The 22,644-nt window shown below is 39.1% G+C and overlaps 1 protein-coding gene across 1 annotated transcript in view; it reads right to left on the reverse strand.

Annotated features, from left to right (window-relative positions):
* The window catches only part of COL19A1 (collagen, type XIX, alpha 1), a 445,162-nt gene that overhangs the window by 408,994 nt on the left and 13,524 nt on the right, over positions 1-22,644 (reverse strand). Inside the window, exons 2-4 of the mRNA XM_010848502.1 lie at positions 20,283-20,409; positions 7,069-7,143; positions 5,993-6,092 (exon numbers count right to left, since the gene is read on the reverse strand). Of these exons, the coding sequence (XP_010846804.1) occupies positions 5,993-6,092; positions 7,069-7,143; positions 20,283-20,373 (266 nt within the window). The 5' untranslated portion in view covers positions 20,374-20,409. The remainder of the gene's footprint in view (positions 1-5,992; positions 6,093-7,068; positions 7,144-20,282; positions 20,410-22,644) is intronic.

The raw sequence follows: 22,644 nt of genomic DNA on the forward strand, positions 1-22,644 counted from the left end.
ACAGCGTCAAGGCTGTATATTGTCACCCTGCTTATTTAACTTCTATGCAGAGTACATCATGAGAAACGCTGGACTGGAAGAAGCACAAGCTGGAATCAAGATTGCTGGGAGAAATATCAATAACCTCAGATATGCAGATGACATCACCCTTATGGCAGAAAGTGAAGAGGAACTCAAAAGCCTCTTGATGAAAGTGAAAGTGGAGAGTGAAAAAGTTGGCTTAAAGCTCAACATTCAGAAAACGAAGATCATGGCATCTGGTCCCATCACTTCATGGGAAATAGATGGGGAAACAGTGGAAACAGTGTCAGACTTTATTTTTTGGGGCTCCAAAATCACTGCAGATGGTGACTGCAGCCATGAAATTAAAAAACGCCTACTCCTTGGAAGGAAAGTTAAGACCAACCTAGATAGCATATTCAAAAGCAGAGATATAACTTTGCCAACAAAAAGGTCCGTCTAGTCAAGGCTATGGTCTTTCCGGTGGTCATGTATGGATGTGAGAGTTGGACTGTGAAGAAAGCTGAGCACCGAAGAATTGATGCTTTTGAACTGTGGTGTTGGAGAAGACTCTTGAGAGTCCCTTGGACTACAAGGAGATCTGACCAGTCCATCCTAAAGGAGATAAGCCCTGGGTGTTCTTTGGAAGGACTGATGCTAAAGCTGAAACTCCAGTGCTTTGGCTACCTCATGCCAAGAGTTGACTCATTGGAAAAGACTCTGATGCTGGGAGGGATTGGGGGCAGGAGGAGAAGGGGATGACAGAGGATGAGGTGGCTGGATGGCATCACCGACTAAATGGACATGGGTTTGGGTGGACTCTGGGAGTTGGTTATGGACAGGGAGGCCTGGCGTGCTGCAATTCATGGGGTCGCAAAGAGTCGGACACGACTGAGCGACTGAACTGAACTGAACTGAACTGAATCTATTAAAAAAAATGTTACCTATAGCCTGAAATATACACGATAGCCCATTTTCATGACTCTAAAGGAACAGTGTCTTTCCATTCATACAGAGATAAAAAGTTGCAGAACAGAGAATAGCATTTGTCTTGTTGAGGGTTTATAGGAACACTATGAAACCAGACCTATGGATGCTGCAAGAACAAAGGATTCCAACACCAAGATGTTTGCAACAACCAGCAACACTCCCTCCCCTTTCAGTAGAAAAGAAGCTTGAATTCCACCTCAGGTAAGATGGTTCTTTGGGACACTAGTCCACCATCTTCTCTCGCCTCATTGGCTTGCGGTGCAGCGAGCAGTACGAGCTTGGACTGGTTAACAGACTTATGTGCAGGTGTCAGTCAATCTCATGTAAACAGCTGGACAGCTTTTTACTAAGTCACATTTCATTACATGGGAAACTTCCTATATAGAATGCCCCAAATGAAATCCAAGGAATGCATAAATATTCATTTTCTATAGTTTAATGAAATGATGAAGTAATCCTCCCAAAATTTTCAGCAATGAGAAGCTTCAGTATCAGAGTTTTGAACGTAATTTTGAGATTTAGAATTTAACTGGTTTTGAGAACTTGGAGAGGTCCCAAAGAGTAATAAAAATTAAACATGGTTGGAAAACTGGCTCTTATGAGGGAAGGAATGAAGATACTGAAAATCACCCTGTGTGTGATGCTTAAGGAAGTGTAGCTTTTACGAGAGGAGTTGTGGGCTTTGAGTCCGGCAGCCTATGCTCAAATGAGAGAACACAGCCCAGTTTCTTCTCAGGTCGAGGCAAGAACAGAGTGCAGCTTTTCTTTGCATTGTGTGTCTTTCCAGCAGGCTCTGGGAAGGCAAGAGTACTCCTGCATCCTACCCCAGTGCAGTCCCAGAGCCTAAGGAAGTGCTCAGGCCACTGGAAGCTGCTGCTGCTAAGTCGCTTCAGTCGTGTCCGACTCTGTGCGACCCCATAGACGGCAGCCCACCAGGCTCCCCCGTCCCTGGGATTCTCCAGGCAAGAACACTGGAGTGGGTTGCCATTTCCTTCTCCAATGCATGAAAGTGAAAGGTGAAAGTGAAGTCGCTCAATCGTGTCTGACCGTCATCGACCTCATGGACTGCAGCCTTCCAGGCTCCTCCGTCCATGGGATTTTCCAGGCAAGAGTACTGGAGTGGGGTGCCTAGTAAATGTTAAATGAAAGGATGAGCTCTGGACTAGACTGGATTCATTTCAGTGACTTATTGAATGCTCCCTCTTATTCAACCCTTAGCAAAAAAGAAAATTTCAGGAACCCCTAAAATACTTTTTACAGTAAGCTACAACTTTTATTTATAATTGTTACAAGTTTTGAGTTAAAACACAGAACTTAATAACAAAAAAATCTAATGCCACTGAAGAAATTGGGTGATATCTGCATATCAAATGCAAACAGATGGGTAAAAAATGATGGAACATAATTATAAGTATAGAGCAAGATCTCTAAAAACAAGCTTGGATTTCTACTCGAAACATCAATCTTATGGATTTTTTTGGCTCAATAAACATCTACTGAATGAATGGATATGTGAAGAATAAACAAAGAGGCAATGGATGAGTAAGTGGTGTGTCTTAACTGGCCTCTTATAGTTAGAAAAACAGAGGAAGCAACCTTCTGGTACATTGTAGTGTTATTTAATATAATGCAGTAATAAAAGTCTGAGCATAATGTGAAGGTTTGTGTAGAAAAGATATGCTCATAGTGTAAACCATTCAATAGTAGCAAAGACTGGGGGCTGATGATGCTCTGCAATACACATAACAGTTTTCCCATATTTAAGAATATTTCCAAGGGAACTGCTAAGGCTTAAGATGCCAGAACAATTAAAAAAAAAAAAAAAAACTGAAAATCTTCTTAAAAACTCTGTACATTTTCTATGTATATAGTGTGGGGTTTCCTAGTTGCTGAGGATTATTATGTATTACAAAACACAAATTTGAAGACCTTCCTCCAGCTCATATTTTCCATGTAAAGCTGTGAAATTAAATAGACCTTTGCTTCCAGAATGTAACCACCAGTTTAATGAAAGAGACAGAGAGACAACTCCTCTTCACTGGAGATGTATTTGTTTATAATAAAAGCAAAGAGGGCCATATCAGTCAATTATTCCAACTGTTTCTAGCTACACTATCCAAGTTCATAACATCTTACTAATCCGTGCTGATTATTTTTTCACACATAGCCTCATTTTCCCCCACTTTTGGGAACTGTTTCAGTAGCAAAAGCCACCGACTCACATGTATCATCCTAAATTAGGGAAGCTACAGACTTGAGACATATGTGAACCCTCCCTTCCCCCCTCTTTTTGCTAATGGGCCATAACACTCCAACATACTGAACTCAATAGGGCCTCAGAATCCTTTTCAACACATAATTCTGTGGACACAAAACCCAAGAGATAAGGCTCTTAACCATCCTTGAATTCAATAATAAATCAGGAAATTCACTTTTTCTGTTACATTTTAAATTTACTTATTCAACTACTAAGACATTTTTGTTTAAAAACATGCTTATATACAAGCAACTAATGAAAGAATTATATTAAACCAAATAAATAAGGTGCTTCATACCATATGCATGTTTTATGAAATTTTCTCTCAGAACTTCACCACTTTCCCTGATAATTGCTGAAACACAATTTAAAGATAATCAGAGCATGACCATCTGGAATATTGCTCTCAATGTGTATAGAAATCACTATTTCTTCTACATAACCAAATATGTAACTTGTAGATAAAAAAATGCTAAGGGAATTTCCTCCAGAAAGATGATTCTAGAAAACTAAGTAGCAAGCCCCAAATACTTATTATTTCCTATCCGAAGGAATACTGAAGATAGACATGAATTGAAAAGAAAACCAAACATAAACAGTTCATCACATGTTCCTGTACCCGTGCGACCTTTCTGGGGACAACAATGTTTTCCTGAAGGACCCTTGCAAGAGCTGCTTTTGGGTCCCCAGGTTAAGCCAGGCTAAAGGCACAAAGTGTCCATTGGGTAGAGACCAACAGTTCATAAGATATCTCCCCTCCTAAACCTGGAAGATGCCACAACAGTAAAAAAAAAAAAAAAAAAAAAGCTCAGGCATAGAAAAAGTCCCAATTTCCATGTGAATTAGCATCTGCCTTTTCACATGCTGATTCTGCAAGGCAGCTCATTTACAAATATATAAATAGCTGCAACTTTACTCCAGTCTCATTGAAAAATCAAGATGGCATCATGTGAGAGAAGCATCCTAGCATCTTTGGCTCACAGAGCAAAATGTAAGTGGAGATGAGCCAAGCTACTTGACACTCACTAGTCAGCTTAACCAGATCCCCTCCAGTTTCCTGAAGTGGAGGGACCAGAGTTCTCCTGTGCAGAGCTGGAAATTAACTTACATCGATTGCCCAGCAGTTGCACAGTGATTTAGAGCCCAAAATCAAAAAATAAATTTCAAGTCATACACAGTATTTATTACCACGCATACTCAAAAGAGAATGGCACTGTCTAAATGTGGCAACAAGTTTTCCAATGTAGCTACTTAAAATTGTCACTCCTATACTTTGGCCACCTGGCCAGAATTAGAGGGGTTTAAATCATCAGGAGAAGGTGAGAGAGAACATGCATTTTAATTTTTGGAAAAGGATTTATTGCCTTTCTTAAATTCATTAATTAAATTTATGTTTAAGAAACATCTAAAGCAATATATATGAAATATATGAGACACAAATGGACTCTTCTTTACTGCATATGAATACCCAAACAGGGAGCTGTCAAGCCCTGAGGGTTTAATGTGTGCGTGTGAAGCCACTTTCAGGCTTAAGACACCCACGATAGCACAGGTCTGTACAGTGACATCTGCTGAAGTTCTCCAGCAGACAATCACCGTTACATCCCCTGATATCAAATTACCCTCTTCCTTAGCCCTCTGATTTCTTACCAATTAACGAGCAGTTTACTTTTAAGGAACCATATCATTAAACTAAAAGTATCTAAAGGATCACAAAATAGAAAATTTAAAAGAAAATTTTCTCAAGGAGTTAGGAACCTGGTTTACATGATACCTCTGAGGATGGGCAACGAGATAATTAATGCTATTTCTCTTTGAGAATTTCAAAGCTGAGATTCTCAACAACTCTACCTGGTAACTCAAATATTAGAATACCCATCAGGAAGTGGAAACATCCATGCGTGTTTTCACACAAAAACATCTGTGTTGCATATTAAACCAAGCAGAATTTTATGCTTTATTCATTGCAGTGTAGTCATACACTGGAATGTTCACCTTGGACTCAAAGGCTGAATATCAGAACCATATATGTTCTATCTGCCTTCTTGATGACTCAGGCTTTCTGATTTACTGTTGATCCATCCTCCAGTTACCTATAGTCAGCCATACAGTGAATGCTTGCTTTGTATAATTGCTGATCAACTGGAAATATTCAAGTGGAAAGTGATTCTTTTTAGTCTCATTTATCAGAAGTATAATAAAGATAACAAACAATAAAAAAGCCTTAGGTAAATCCATTTTGAAATAAATATCAAGATCAAAAAAAAAAGAAAAAGTTTTTTTATCCTACTGTTTACTCTATACAATATATACAATAAATAAGGGGTAAATTCTTTTAATTTATCATAGAGCTTATCCCTATGCATGAAGCATGTGGAAATAAATATAATAAATATCAGTCTTTTGTCTCTAAGTCTACATTGGTCTTATGTTTCAAATTCACATTTTAAAATCTAATTTTGATTAGTTTGTTTAAACATAAATAATATTTCTTCAAAAATAGATTTAATTACTATTTTATAATAATCATGCCTCTATCTATACATGTAAATAACACCACAGAACAAGATCAGTTTGCAGATTATTAAAAACCACAGTATAAAAACATCACATTTACTGCAGCATTCAAATGATTGTGATACTGTCAAGATAACTTTTTATTTTTAAACAAGTTATTTGGAATCTCTTTAGAAAGTAGTTTATATAGTATTAAAAAACATAAAGAAAAATTATTATTTTACTTACATGGTGTCTCTAATAAGAAGTGAACTTCCCAATTTGAAACAGGTTTTATCACCTTCACAAAACACATGTTTCAGAGAAAATCGCTCTGCTAGGTCAAAACCTGTGAAGTGTAACAAATGATTTAATCCAGCAGTTTTATTAAATATAGTAAACTCACAGAGATACTGATTTTTAAATAGGATTTTTTGTAGTCATTATCTGCAGATTCATTATTTCAGGTTAAATTGTAAAATTATTTTTTTAATATAAATTTATTTATTTTAATTGGAGGTTAATTACTTTACAATATTGTATTGGTTTTGCCATACATCAACATGAATCTGTAAGAGGACAAAATATATTTCAAGAGATTCAAATATTAATTTTCTTTGATATAGGAATGATTCTAAATAAATAATCAGAGTGGCTTATTGTACCAGCTCTGATAGCTAAAGACAGAAAACTAGTTAAATAAAAAGCACATAGACGGGGCCTGGTGGGCTGCCGTCTATGCGGTCGCACAGAGTCGGACACGACTGAAGCGACTTAGCAGCAGCAGCAGCAGCATACCCATCCAACTGAAATCTAAGCAGCCTTTTTAAAAATATCATGCTTTAGAAAAATATATGTTGGTGTGGAGAAATGCGTGGATTTCAAATGCAGTGTATGGATTATGATTATGCGTGCCTGAGTCAGAGTGGAGGGAGGGTGGAGAGAGAAAACGGAGGATTAAAGGGAAAAAGAAAGAGAAAGAAGGGTAGGAATGTTCCAAAATGAGCGCCGTCACCATACTGGGGTACTGAGATCTTCCTTCTCATACATTTTCTTTATTTCACATTTTCCACAATAGATACGACTTATATAATTTCAAATAACTTTTGTTCTCCAAGAGGTTGAATTGTTGGTCATCAGGTTAAACAATGTAGAATTCTGCTCTCAGAAATTTTTGTATATCATCTGCCTGCTTTGCTGTTAATTTTATTGATATTGGTCTTATCATCTTAAATTACAATGTCAAGGAGTCACCTACAATACACAACATGTTTGGTTATAATTTTACACAAAAATGCTTCCTTGTGAAAGATTATCATGCTTACCTGAAACTTCAAGTTTATCTCTGTTGTCTTGTCTAAACCGGCGTCCCTCTGTTCTCAGTATAGGACACTGGTTTTCTATTAAAAAAAAAATATATTGAGAATTTTCAGTATAGGGTCTATTATTTTTCTTTGAATAAATGTGAATCATGTAACACAACCAGAAATGTAAGATAAAATGGAAAGAAACTAAATCCTTTTATTAAATTTCTTTTAAATGAGGATAAGAGTATTACCCACTTAATTGTGTGTTCATGAGAATTACATGTGGTTATATACATGAAGTGTCTGGAATACAGACAATGCTTGTTAGTCTTAGCTATTGTTAGAATTTTATTGCTCTAATATTCTAATTGCTACAATATACTTGACAGTAGGAAATTAGCTAGCTTTAATATTGTTAAATTTTCATATTCAAAGTATATTCTAATATTAGAACAAGTGAACTACTACTATTTTAACATAACTTGTATTCAGGTTTTGGTATTAGTGATATTAAACTTTAGAGCAGAAGGAGACTGCAATGGACTAAATGCGTCCCTCCCCAAATTCCTTTGCTGAGGTCTTAATCCCCAGTGTGATGGTATTTGGAAGTGGGGCCTTTAGGACTTGATTAAGTTTGGATGAGGTCATAGGGGTGCAGCCCTCATGATGGGATTCATATCCTTTACAAAAACTGGAGAAATAGGAGTTCTTTCCACCTTGTGAGGAATTCAGGAAGAGGGTTCTCACAAGAACTTAGCCAGGTTGTCACACTGATCTCAGACTTAGTCTCCAGAACTGTGATAAATAAATGTCTGTAGGTTAAGTTCCAAACACTATGGTATTTTTGTTAGAGCAGCCTGAAATAAGTTATTAAAATAAAACTAAATAGCAAAAGCAGACTTCTGCTATACTAAAGTGGTCTATAGTGAAAAATAAATGAGATAAAAATCATTGCTGCTGCTGCCACTAAGTCACTTCAGTCGTGTCCGACTCTGTGCAGCCCCATAGACAGCAGCTCACCAGGCTCCTCTGTCCCTGGGATTCTCCAGGCAAGAACACTGGAGTGGATTGCCATTTCCTTCTCCAATGCATGAAAGTGAAAAGTGAAAGTGAAGTCACTCAGTCGTGTCCGGCTCTTCGTCACCCCATGGATTGCAGCCTACCAAGCTCCTCTGTCCATGGAATTTTCCAGGCAAGAGAACTGGAGTGGGTTGCCACTGCCTTCTCCAAAAAATCATTGAGAAAATACTATTTATGTGTTGAGGCAGTTAATGATGTTCAAAGAAATGATCAAGTTTGCTTACACTCACAGTGGATTTACATATTCATTGCATCCCAATATACTAATATAATACTATACATGTATACACTAATTTCTTATTATCTGGGGTATATTTAAATTTAATTCAGACTACGATGACTGCAAAAGTGACTGTAAAGAAAGCTGATTGCCGAAGAATTGATGCTTTTGAACTATGGTGTTGGAGAAAACTCTTGGACTGCAAGTTGATCAAACTAGTCAATCCCAAAGGAAATCATTCCTGAATATTCACTGGAAGGACTGATGCCGAAGCTGAAAATCCAGTACTTTGGCCACCTGATGTGAAGAACTGACTCACTGGAAAAGACCCTGATGCTGAGAAAGATTGAGGGCAGGAGGAGACGGGGACGACAGAGGATGATGAGATGGTTGGATGGCATCACCGACTCAGTGGACATGAGCTTGAGTAAGCTCCGGGAGTTGGTGATGGGCAGGGAGGCCTGGCCTGCTGCAGCCTATGGTCCATGAGATCGCAAAGAGTCGGACACAACTGAGTGACTGAACTGACTGACGGCGACTGCAGTCACAATATTAAAAGACGCTTGCTCCTTGGAAGAAAAGTTATGAGAAACATAGACAGTTTAGTAATAGGCAGAGACATCACTTTGTCCACAGAGGTCTATATAGTCAAAGCTATGGTTTTTCCAGTAGTCATGTATGGATGTGAGAGTTGGACTGTAAAGAAGGGTGAGCACCGAAGAACTGATGCTTTCAAACTGTGGTGCTAGAGAAGACTCTCGAGAGTCCCTTGGGCAGCAAGGAGATCAAACCAGTCAGTTCTAAAGGAAATCAACCCTGAATATTCATTAGGACTGATGCTGAAGCTGAAGCTCCAGTACTTTGTCCATATGATGTGAAGAGCAGACTCATTGGAAAAGACCCTGATGCTGGGAAAGATTGAAGGCAGGAGGAGAAGGGGACGACGGAGGATGAGACGGTTGGACGGCAACATCAAGACAATGAACATGAGTCTGAGCAAACTCTGGGAGACAGTGAAGGACAGGAATGCTTGGTGTGCTGCAGTTCTAATCAGACATGACTTAGTAACTGAACAACAAGATTCTAAGAAATTAATAGCCATTTCAGGCATAATTGCAGCCAGTTTTTATAATATGCCAACTGTACAACTAGACAATTCTTAACCTAAATTGATGAAATATTTTGCCATCTTACAATCACAACCTTATTTTTCCAAAAATTCATGTTTTCTGAAATTCAGGTTTGGGTTTAATGACCTCAAAGATTTTATGACACAGAGATGAACTGCTGAAAATCAAACTGTGTCCTGCTCCATGGAAAGTGGAAACTACTGATTCTCCTGGTCAACTGCTCAGCCTCTCAATCCTTCACTTAACAAATGCATCGTAGACTTCAAGGGTGGTGACACGGCCTCAGCTTAATATACCTACCCAGAAGGGTAAATCAAGTTATAAATAGTACTACCACTTAATCAGACGTATAAGATGTGACACACACAATTAAAACATGTAGTACTGAATAATTTTAAAGAATATTTAGCTACTTTGGAAACTCTTATCTCAGATATCTTAACATGATAACAAAACTGGATATTTTGTAAATACTGCCCATTTTTTTTTAAAGAAAATTAAAGTCATATCCATTTTTATCTGAGTTCATCATCATTTTTATAAAAACTAAATATCCCATCAAGATCTCTGGACTGAAAACTAGACGGTGTTGCAGAGAGAAATTAAAGTCCTAAATAACCTAATGGACTAGCCAAGTATTTAGACTGAAAGACTAAATATTGTTAAGATGTCAATTCTCAATTTTATTTCTAGGTGTAGTTCAGTACCAATTAAAATCCCAGCAGGTTGTGTGTGTATTCCTATGTGAGTGTGTATGTGAAAACTGACAAGCTGATTCTCAAATTTAAGTGGAACTGCAGAAAAACTAGAACAGCTAGGACAAAACTGAAGAAGAAGCCAGAGGATCTACAACATTGTACACCAGCGACTTTTATAATGTAGTGCTGGTGCACATATAAACAAATCAGTAGAACAGAGAGTCCAGACACAAACCTGTGCACACGTGATCTCCTGGTTTACCACAAAAGGGCCAGGGCAGTTCCAATGGGAAAGGGATGGTCTTTTCAATCAGTGATTCTGGACCAATGGAACATCAGTGTAGAACAAAATTGAACCCTTACCTCACACCATGCACAGAAATTAACTAGAGATTCTCTTAGACATAAATGTGAAAGGTAAAGCAATAAAGGACTACAGAAACATGTAAAATCTTAATGAACTGAGGGTAGAAAATATTCATTGATAGGGACACAGAAAGCACAAAAGGTTGACAAATTGGCCTTCATTGAAATCTTAATAATCAAAAGACAATGTTAAAAGAGTGAAAAGGCTATCCAGGGACTATTACAATATGTATATCCAACAAAGGATCATATCCAGAACATAAAAAGAATTTTCACAACTTGACTGGGAAAAGTTTGAAAACCCTATCATGATAATGTGAAAAAAAAAAAAACTAAGCAGTTCACAAAAGAGAATATTCATATTGCCAACCTGCCCATGAAAAGGTGCTCAATGCCGTTAGTAATCAGGGAAATGCAAAGCAAAATCACAGCGAGACCACTAAACGCCTAAAAATTAAAGAACGGCACAGGTGCTAATGAGGATGTGGAACAGGAGAGATTCCCTATGTTGCTGCTCATGGGAGTGGAAGTCAGTACAACCACTTAAGAAAATTCATAGCATTTCTTAAAGCTAAATAATCATGAACTCAAAACCTGGAACATCAATAACCCAAGAAAAAGGAGTATTACTCATAAGCATCTAAAACTGGAAACAACCAAATGTTCATTGACAAGAATAAATAAACAAATTGTGGTATATACAATGAAAAAGTGTAGCAATAAAAAGGAATGAACCACTGCTCTATGCAAGGACCTGGATGAATTTCATAGATATAATAAGTGGGAAAAAATGCTGTTCTCCAAAGAATACAAACTTTCAGTTCAGTTCAGTTGCTCAGTCGTGTCCAACTCTTTGTGACCCCATGAATTGCAGCACGCCAGGCCTCCCTGTCCATCACCAACTCCCAGAGTTCACCCAAACTCATATCCATTGAGTCCGTGATGCCGTCCAGCCATCTCATTCTCTGTCATCCCCTTCTCCTCCTGCCCCCAATCCCTCCCAGTATCCGAGTCTTTTCCAATGAGTCAACTCTTCTCATGAGGTGGCCAAAGTACTGGAGTTTCAGCTTTAGCATCATTCCTTCCAAAGAACACCCATGACTGATCTCCTTCCCAATGGACTGGTTGGATCTCCTTGCAGTCCAAGGGACTCTCAAGAGTCTTCTCCAACACCACAGTTTAAAAGCATCAATTCTTCAGTGCTCAGCTTTCTTCACAGTCCAACTTTCACATCCATACATGACCACTGGAAAAACCATAGCCTTGACTAGACGGACCTTTGTTGGCAAAGTAATGTCTCTGCTTTTGAGTATGCTATCTAGGTTGGTCATATAAACTTTAGAATTCCATTTATATGAAGTTCAAGAGATTGTATGACTTATCTATATCAGAGTACTGGTTACCTTGGTAGGGTGTCAGCTGGGATGGGATCCAGGAAAGTCTTCTGGGGTTCTGGAAAGTTCTATAATAGGATCTGAGAGGCAGTTTCACAGGTGTGTAAATACATTATGCAAAAATTCACTGCACTGTGCACCTAAGATTTGTGGGCCTTTGTGTGAGTAATACCTCAACAGAGTGAGGAAAACAGCTTGTCTTTGAGAAAGCACTGTAAGCTAAAATAATTTTTATAAAACAAAACACCAAAATTGTGATCAAATTTTTTACAATGACTTTGAATGACTGTATGACTGTTGTAAATGAGGTTAACTTTAAATTCTTCACAATGTATATAGGGAGACTCCAACAGATGATTGGCAAGCACACATCCAGACTATGGAAGGAACTTCCTACTATGATGCATTGGTAATGACTGGAAGGTATGTCAGCTTATTGCCAAGTTGGAAACAGTATATATCTTATTTAAATTCTTCTGCGGACTTAATGAATATATGATGATGCCAAGATAATACCCCTGTCACTTTGAAGTAAATAAAATTGAACATTTCCAATAATATTTATGAAAATGCTTTTCACTAAAGTCTTCAGTTTATAAAATTCAAATACAGCTTTATATCTCTAGTATATGTGCTCTGTTATGAAAAGCTAAACAAAAAAAATGAAAACTAAATGTTAATTTAAGTGAAGTAAGTCAGACAAAGACAAATATCATGATATCACTTCATATGTGGAATCTAAAAATATGATACAAAGGAGCATATTTACAAAACAGAATTGACCCACAAACATAGAAAACAAACTTCTACAGTTACCAACAGGGAAAGTTGGGGAAAGATAAATTAGAAGTTTCGGATTCATATATACACACTGCTGCTGCTGCTAAGTTGCTTCAGTCGTGTGCGACTCTGTGCAGCCCCATAGACTGCAGCCCACCAGGCTCCCCCGTCCCTGGGATTCTCCAGGCAAAAACACTGGAGTGGGTTGCCATTTCCTTCTCCAATGCATGAAAGGGAAAAGTGAAACTGAAGTCGCTCAGTCGTGTCCGACTCTTAGCGACCCCATGTACTGCAGCCCACCAGGCTCCTCTGTCCATGGGATTTTGCAGGCAAGAGTACTGGAGTGGGGATACACACACTACTATATATAAAATGGAAAAACAACAAAGACCTACTATATAGCACAGAGAACTATACTCGGTACCTTATAATAACCTATAATGGAAAAGAATCTGAAAAAGAATATATATATATATATGTTTATATATATATATGTATTTTCTGTACACCTGAAACTAACACAATATTGTAAGTCAACTATATTTCTGTTGAAAATAAAACAACTAAATGTTAATTCCTTGGGTGTAAGACTCAAGGTACAATAAGCTGAATGCATGGGTCTCATTGTTCATTGCATAAAAAAGGCAATACAATATAAGTAGATATAAAAAACTGGATATGTTAATTTCTTTAAGCAATGATACATTTTAATACAAAGTAAATCATACTTTTGGGGTAAATGTGCATGTATCTTGAAGAACTACTTATAAGACCCACATATCCAAGCATCCTGTCAGATAGGAGAATTTAGGCAGGGGTAGCATTTCAAATGAAGGCAATGGCAACCCACTCCAGTACTCTTGCCTGGAAAATCCCATGGATGGAGGAACCTGGTAGGCTGCAGTCCGTGGGGTCGCTAGGAGTCTGATACGACTGAGCGACTTCACTTTCACTTTTCACTTTTATGCATTGGAGAAAGAAATGGCAACCCCACTCCAGTGTTCTTGCCTGGAGAATCCCAGGGACGGGGGAGCCTGGTGGGCTACAGTCTATGGGGTCGCACAGAGTCAGACACAACTGAAGCGACTTAGCAGCAGCAGCAGCAGCAGCATTTCCAAGGCTCGTGGTAACCTTTCAAAAGTAATTACTAAAAATTCACCACAAAGATGCACTACTTGGGGGCCCTTAATCAACAGACCTTTCCAAATATTAACGCAGAAGTCTTGTCAGATTTAAGATGCTGTCGGTGACTGTCAGACCCCCTTTCCGCCTGACTTAGCTTGAAGGACCCGGGCAGTTCATAGGGTTGGAAGGATACCGCAAGGGGATAAAGCACCAGACAGGAAGGCTAGGTCAGATTTGGGAAAGATTATCTGATTTCATCGAGACTATCTACAAAAATTACATATATTTTAAAAAAGATTTTTATCCTTCTCTTCCTCTAAAAATTAGAAACCTGAGGGCCTGAGAACAAGTCATTTAAGAGAAGTTATGTGACTTCCCCCCAGATTACACAGTGACTTGATGGCAGTGATGAAATAAAACTCATTTCCCATAGTCCTGCTTTTCCCCCTGTATTGTACATGCTTCTCAAAATCACATTCCAAACAAACAGTACCTATGATATTCTCTTTATTTAGTAGAAATGTATTTTGTCCTTGCTCTCAGTTTGAAACATGTGCTTGAAAAAAATCACTTGTTGCCTTAATCTCTAAATCCTTCTCCTTGTTCTCACCTGCTGACTTGGCCTCCTATTCAACTGGTAAGCGTTCTAGTCCAGAAACTAGATCACATGCCTTTCGAAACATATTTTTCCTATCACTGCTCTGGTCTTTCCACGCCCACTTATATGTAAAAGTCGTCGGTTTGGTATTCATGAAAGGCAGTTTGTATTCCTTCTTTCTCCTCTCAAATAGCACAGGGAAGGAAGGGATTACATGGGAGCAACGTGTGCGACGAGAGAAGGGAAGGAGGGCATCAGCTGCCTCCTGAGAAACTGCAACAGGTCTCTCTCTTGTCTGTTTTGACTGCTTTATTTTTTCTATTTCTTCATATCCTCAGGAGTACAAATACTGTGTTATGGAATTGTGTGTGTTAGTTGCTTAGTCGTGTCTGACTCTTTGCAACCCCACAGACCGCAGCCCAACCAGGCCCCTCTGTCCATGGGATTCTCCAGGCAAGAACACTGGAGTGGGTTGCCACCTCCTTCTCCAAAAGGAACTATAGAAAGAAAGAAAGTGAAGTTGCTCAGGCGTGTCCGACTCTTTGTGACCCCATGGATTGTAGCCTATCAGGCTCCTCCATCCGTGGAATTTTCCAGGCAAGAGAACTGGAGTGGGTTGCCATTTCCTTCTCCAATATTATGGAATTACTACCTCTATAATCACAGTTAAGTCTGTCTAGTTTCACAGGCGTTCTGTTTACCACTCTTCTTTTTTATTGAGGTATAGTTGATGTACGTTATATGTTTCAAGTGTACAACACAGTTGTATAATTTTAAAAGCTTATACTCCATTTATAGTTATTATAAAATATTGGCTATATTCCAAGTGCCAATGCTTATACTTGTAGCATATTTTATACATAATAGCTTGTACCTTTTAATCTCCTACCCCTATATTACCCCCTCTCTCTTCCACTGGTAACTGCTAGCTGGTTCTCCACATCTGTGGGTCCGTTTCTTTTTTGTTACATTCGGTAGTTCATTTTGCTTTCTAGATTCCGTCTTTCTCTGTCTGGCTTCCCAGGTGGCGCAGTGGTAAAGAATCTGCCTGCCAATGCAGAAGATGCAGGTTTGATCCCTGAGTCAGGAAGATTCCCCAGAGAAGGAAATGGAAACCGGCTCCAGTATTACTGCCTGGAGAATCCCATGGACAGAGGGGCCTGGCAGGCTACAGTCCATGGGGCATATCATTTAGCATAATACCCTCCAAGTCCACCATGTTGCTGCAAATGGCAAAATTTCATTCCTTTTTATGGCTGAGTGTTCCACTGTGTGTGTGCTTATGTGTGTGTACCTGCTTTATCCTTTATTCTTTATCCATTGATGGACACTTAGGCTACTTCCAAATCTTGGCTACTGTAAACAATGCTGCTATGAATATTGAGGTGCATGTATCTTTTCAAATTAGTGAGGTTTTTTTCACATATATACCCAGGTGTGGAATTGTTGGGTCATGCGGTAGCTCTGTTTTTAGTTTTTTGAGGAACCTCCACACAGTTTTCCACAACAACTGCAACAAGTTACATTCCCACCAACAGTGTACAAAGGGTCCCTTTTCCCCACACCCTCGCCAATGTTCGTCAATTGTGGTCTCTTTGGGGGCAGCCATTCTGACAGGCCTTACTCTTGTTTTCTAACATGGGTTGAGGAAAATTGTTCTCTTTACCTTTACTGACAAAACTCACAACACGACATTTGTCTCAGGATTACAGTTGAGAAGGTGAACAGCAGTTTACCACAGACATAGAACTAGCTTGTATTCTTTTCATCCTGCTCCTGCTGCTGCTAAGTCGCTTCAGTCGTGTCCGACTCTGTGTGACCCCATAGACGGCAGCCCACCAGGCTCCCCCGTCCCTGGGATTCTCCAGGCAAGAACACTGAAGTGGGTAAAATGTATCAAAATAAGAACTTTCAGGTGCTTTTCATTTTTTTTTAACGCTGACAGACTCCCTATTGACAGAGGCCTTTCTTTTGATTGTTACTAGTTGTCCTTAGGACCCCTGTACACTATACTTTGCTGCTACTGCTGCTAAGTCGCTTCAGTCGTGTCCAATTGTGTCACCCCATAGACAGCAGCCCACTAGGCTCCTCTGTCCCTGGGATTCTCCAGGCAAGAAGACTGGAGTGGGTTGCTATTTCCTCCTCCAGGGGATCTTCCTGACCCAGGGACAGAACCAGTGTCTGCTACTTCTCCTGCACTGGCGGGTGGGTTCTTTACTACTAGCACCTGGTGGCTCAGAGGGTAAAGAATCTGCCTGCAGTGTGGGAGACCCAAGTTTGATCCTGGGGTTGGGAAGATCCCCTGGAGAAGGGAAAAGCTACCCATTCCAGTATCCTTGCCTGGAGAATTCCATGGGCAGAGGAGCCTGGCAGGCTACAGTCCATAAGGTTGCAAGGAGTTGGACACGGATGAAGCCACTTAGCACAGCACATCACAGAGCCAACTGAGAAGCTCCTAGATTAAGGAGAGTGGAAGATAAAGAGGAACCATATGATACATAAGCTTCTATCATAGAGGAAATTTTTAAGAAAGTGATTAAAGGCAGTCTGGAGCTAATGCATGCAATATATATTTGTTAATACAAGTTTCTTCCCCACCGTTTTTTGACAACTGAGCTGAAACGGTCACATTCAAATTGTTTATCTGCTGTGTGAAAACACTCAAGTATGCCTTATAATCTCAACATAATGGTAACACTGACCAAAGTATATGAAACCACTAATTCTGAATAGCTTCAGGATTTTAATTTTCAAGGTGTTATTGAATCTCTCTGTATTATTCTTGATTCTATCTCAACTGGGCCAATATTGCAAGTAACCTTTAAGTACTCCACTGAGTTCAGTAAAGCAATTAAAAGACTCGAATTATCCTTCATATATTTAAGTTTAACAGTAGACTGTTGACAACTTCACAGACTCCAGAGTTGAAATCCTAGCCTCTCCCTCAGATTTGTTATATTTTATTTTTAGCTGTAATCACTTCCCTCCGGTAAATGGTTAGTGACCACACACACAGGTCTGCACATGAGGAAACTAAAAAGGGAATCTTGCGTGTGAATCAGACACACAAGACACGAGAAGAGCCCCTGTCAGGCCAGTCTCAGAATGTCATCCTCTCCAGTAATCCTCATGACAGGCTGTGCTGACGTTTTCAATTAATGCAAATGATACTTTCAATCAAGTAACTTCGATTGCAGGTTTAGGGTGAGTTGTTTCATGAGCACCTCCTACCAGACAATCTAATAAAATCAACTCTTCATCTTTAGTCATTTCCCTCCATGCTTCAAGTTACATAAAGCTTACTAGACTTTTGATTAACTTGGAATTCACATCCAGGAAACTCTTTCAGAAAGATTAATGTGGTAGAGTAAATTGAGCCAGAACATATGCATTCCAATTTCCCCATATACAGTAAACCTGATTAAAGAATTGGGATAGCAAAGTACAGGAGCATCACATTCAGGGAAATCCCAAGGTGGCGGAGCTTCAGTTCTGCAAGATGATTACCTTCTGGAGATCCACAGCGAACAGTACTCTATTATACACATAGAAGTGTGGGGCTCCCTGGTGGTTCAGTGGTAAAGAATCTGCCTGCCAATGCAGGAGACACGGGTTCGACCCCTGATCCAGGAAGATCCCACATGCCTCGGAGCAAGAGCTCCGTGCACTACAACTACTGAGTTTGTGCTCTGGAGCCCATGAGCTGCAGCTACTGAGCCCACGTGCCACAACTACTGAAGCCCGCACGCCCTGGAGCCTGAGCTCCGCAGCAAGAGAAACCTCTGCAATGAGGGGCTCGTGCACTGCCACTGCGGCACGGTTCCCACTAGCCACAACTAGGAAAAACCCTTTGTAGCAACGAAAACCCAGCAGAGTCAAAAATCAGTAAGTAATAATACATTTTAAAAATAAATAAATGGAAGGTCAGATCAGCTATAAAAATAAAGAAATGTCTTATCAGGGTAGAGCTCATGTTAAATGTTCTTACCCCTCCAAAAAGAGTTATTGAAGTGTAAATTAACAAGTAAATAAATAAAAAATAAAAGGAACCTGGTACAAGATAACCAGCTGAGGAAAAAAGAGACAATTATCAAAAAGGCGAGTGTTTATTTCCCTAAAACACGGGGCATTAGAGTCACCTGGGAAGCTGGTTAAAAATGTCAATTACTGAATTCTGCCCCAGGCTGCCTTGCATCATAGGTGTCTCTGGAGTGGGACCGGGGAATCAATACTCCAGATGATCCTTATTCACACTAAAACTGGAAAACAAATTGGGTAGAGCCTTCAGATCATCATCAGGAACACTTATTACACACTAGCATGTGCCTGGAAACTGATGCACTCTCCTTTCTAGCCAAAAAAGTCCTATCCCCTCTGATTAAGTAATTACTTGCATTACCTGCTATGTCTCTTAAAATGAAGAGACATTAAAAAAATTCAGGAAAGTCGCAACATTATCAGAATAAACTCCTTGCCCTATGTACTATTTTTTGCCATGAGTCATTCCTGAGTTTTCTGATAGAAGAAAGTGTTTCCCCCACCCCAAAAACGTATGAGAGCCACAGGATATCTTTGGTATGGTGTTAGCATATTCAAACTCCCATGTAGATTATTTTATGAAATGTACCTCCTGCCAAATTAGTGAAAAATCATAAAGACTTACAAAATGTTCAAGAGACTCAGATGTGTTATATCTTTATAAGAGATTGTTATAAAAGTCTCAAAAGTCTCTACTGGGGTGTGTTATAAACCTGTATATACCTTGTTAGCCAAAATTCTGAAAGAAATATTCAAAAGAATAAGCACAAGGCAACTCACACTCTCAGGACATATCATCATATGTGACTATTGTCAGAATTCATCATGTGTGGTCATTTGCACAGAAGGCAAGTCAAAGCTTCTTTTTGTTTAACAAATGGCCTTTCAGTGGGTCTAGTTAAACTTTATAATATAGAATGCATGTAGTTCAGTAACTTACACATACTCAATGTTCAAGAAAAGGTTTCCAAATTAGCCACTTGATCATGTTTAAAAATCAGAGATGGAAATAAATGTTTCAAATTGCCTTCAAGTCCTTTGGAAATATTTATGAGGTTGATAATTTAACAACTGCATGTAAATATTAGGGCTTCCCTGATGGCTCAGTGGTAAAGAATTAACCTGTCAAGGCAGGAGTCGTGGATTCGATTCCTCGGTTAGGAAGATCCCCTGGAGAAGGAAATGGCAACCCATTCCAGTATTCTTGCCTGGGAAATCCCATGGAAGCGGAGCCGGGCGGACTACAGTCCATGTGGTTGCAAAAGAATCGGACACAATGCAGCCACTAAATAACAACAATTATCTATTTAGGTCAAAAAGTGCTTTCAAGACTGTTATTTTCCTGTTCACTTCATCTCAGACACTACAAAACTGAGATATAATTAAGCTACATTTCTTTTTCTATTTTAGTCTGTTTTTACTTTTCCCTAATTAACATTAGATACATCCCTTAATACTAACTGGGAATGAGTTTCCATATCATAATATGAATAATTTAAGTAACATCATTTAAAGGTGAAAGGGAGAAATAGACACATGGATGCAAAATGCATACTTATATTTATAAATATCAATGAGATAAACAAAAGCTATTTAGACTAATACATACATTGAAAAATATAAATTTAGGCATTCTCAATGTGTGACTTGAAGGTCGATGGGGAAAACAATAAATTCTTATCTATTTTTTACTTGTAGATTTAATCTATGTCCTCTTTAACCGTAAGATTTATTTTCATAATTTTTTAAAAATAAAGACTACAAATAACATTTGAAGACTGGACACAAAGGTGACCTGGATACCTGGCTTGTCTCTGCTCATCACGGAAGCGGAAGCAGGAAGCAGGAACGCTGCTGCCCAGAGCCAAAGCCTCCAAGAGCCAGCGAGCCTCATGGCGCCTCTGAACCATGGGAACCAGTGGCCACCGATCTGCAACAGAACAGAATGTCTGAATTGAGCTAGTGTACGCAGTTCCTTTCATTATCATCCCCAGAAAATCCTCAGCACCAAGGAGAACACAAGAGATTTTCACATTATATATAATTATGTAATTGGATATCTGATTATATATAATTTGCTGTTGCTGTTCAGTCACTCAGGCACGTCAGACTCTTTGAGACCTCATGGACTGCAGCATGTCAGGCTTCCCTGTTCACCACCATCTCCTGGAACTTGTTCAAACTCATGTCCATTGAGTCAGTGATGCCATCCAACCATCTCATCCTCTGTGGTCCCCTTCTCCTCCTGCCTTCAATCTTTCCCAGAATCAGGATCTTTTCTAATGAGTCAGCCCTTCGCATCAGGTGGCCAAAGTATTGAAGCTTCAGCTTCAGTATCAGTCCTTCCAATGAATACTCAGGGTTAATTTCCTTTAAGATTGACTGGTTTGATCTCCCTACAGTCCAAGGGACTCTCAATAGGCTTCTCCGACACCACAGTTCAAAAGCATCAATTCTTCGGTGCTCAGCCTTCTTTAAGGTCCAGCTCTCACATCCATACATGATACTGAAAAGGCCTTAGCTTTGACTAGATAGAACTTTGTTGGAAAAGTAATGTCTCTGCTTTTTAATATGCTGTCTACATTTGTCATAGTTTTTCTTATAATTAGACACTATATATTAATGTAGACTTTATTATGCATGAGAAAGCTCTGAAAATATTTTCAGATTAGTTCCTATTTATTAATGTCCATACACCCTCTTATTTCTCTTCTTTGAAATCTTTTTAAAACCACACCACGTATACAATGATTTGTATATATATATCTTTATTGGGAGTGGTGGCAGGGGAGCTTCCCTGGCAGCTCAGATGATAAAGAATCTGACTGCAGTGCAGGAGACCTGGGTTTGATCCCTCGGTCAGGAAGATCTCCTGGAGAAGGAAACGGCTACCCATGCCAATATTCTTGCCTGGAGAATTCCAGGACAGTGGAGCCTTTAACCCTAGTAAGACACAAATATTGAAATTTACCATTGTAACCATTTTTAAGAGTACAGTTCAATGGCATTAAGTACTTCACATTGTATATTCACCGCCACCATCTATAACTTTTCATCTTGCAAAACTGAAACTCTGTATCTATGAAACAATAGCTCATCATTTCTCCCACCCCCAGCCCCTGGCAACTGCCGTTCTGTTTTCTGTCTCTACTAATCTGACTGCCCTAAATCACATATATGGGGAATCATGCTGTACTTATCTTTTTGTGACTTTATTTCACCTGGAGTAATGTCCTCAAATTTCAATCATGTCATAGCATATGTCAGCATTTTCTTCCTTTTTAAGGCTGAATAACATTCCACTCTATGTACATACCACAGTTTGTTTATCCATTCCTCCACTGAGAGACACTGGGTGCTCCCATCCTTTAGCTATTGTGAATAATCCCGCTATGAACATGAATGTGCAAAAATCTGTTCAAGTCCCTGCTTTTGATTTGGGTACATACTCAGAAAGGGTCATATGATAATTCTAATTTTCTGAGGAACTCCCATACTGTTTTCCTTAGCAGCTGCAACATTTTACATTTCCACCAACAGGAAACCATGGTCTAATTTCTCCAGTCCTTGCTAACATTATTAGTTTCTGGTTTTTTGCTTTGTTTCTTTTCTTTTTTTTATTTTTTTAAATAGCAGTCATCCTAATGGGTGTAAAATGGTATATCATTGTGGTTTTCATTTTCATTTTCCTAAGGATTAGTGATTTGAACATCTTTTATCTGATATTTGTATATCTTCTTTAGATAAATGTCTACCTAAATCCTTTGCCCATTTTTTAATCTGTTTTTCTTGTTTTTTGTTTTTGTTGCATTGTAGAAATTCTTTGTATATTTTGGAAATTAATCCCTTATCAGACATGCGTGTTTGCTCAGTCACTTCAGTCACGTTCGACTCTTTGTGACCCCATAGACTGTAGCCAGCCAGGCTCCTCTGCTCATGGGATTTTCCCAGCAAGAATACTGGAGTGGGTTGCTATGCCTTCTTCTAGGGGATCTTCCCGACTGAGGGATTGAACCCACATTTCCTGCATTGCCACCAGCGAAGCCCCCTTATCAGTCATAATGATTTGCAAACATTTTCTTCCATGTTGTAGATTATCTTTTCACTCTGTTAATTGCATCCTTTGCTACAGAGAAGGTTGTTTTTTTTTTTTTTTATGTAGTTT

This window comes from Bison bison, unplaced genomic scaffold (assembly GCF_000754665.1).
Source record: "Bison bison bison isolate TAMUID 2011002044 unplaced genomic scaffold, Bison_UMD1.0 scf7180017864268, whole genome shotgun sequence".
Lineage (NCBI taxonomy): Eukaryota > Metazoa > Chordata > Mammalia > Artiodactyla > Bovidae > Bison > Bison bison.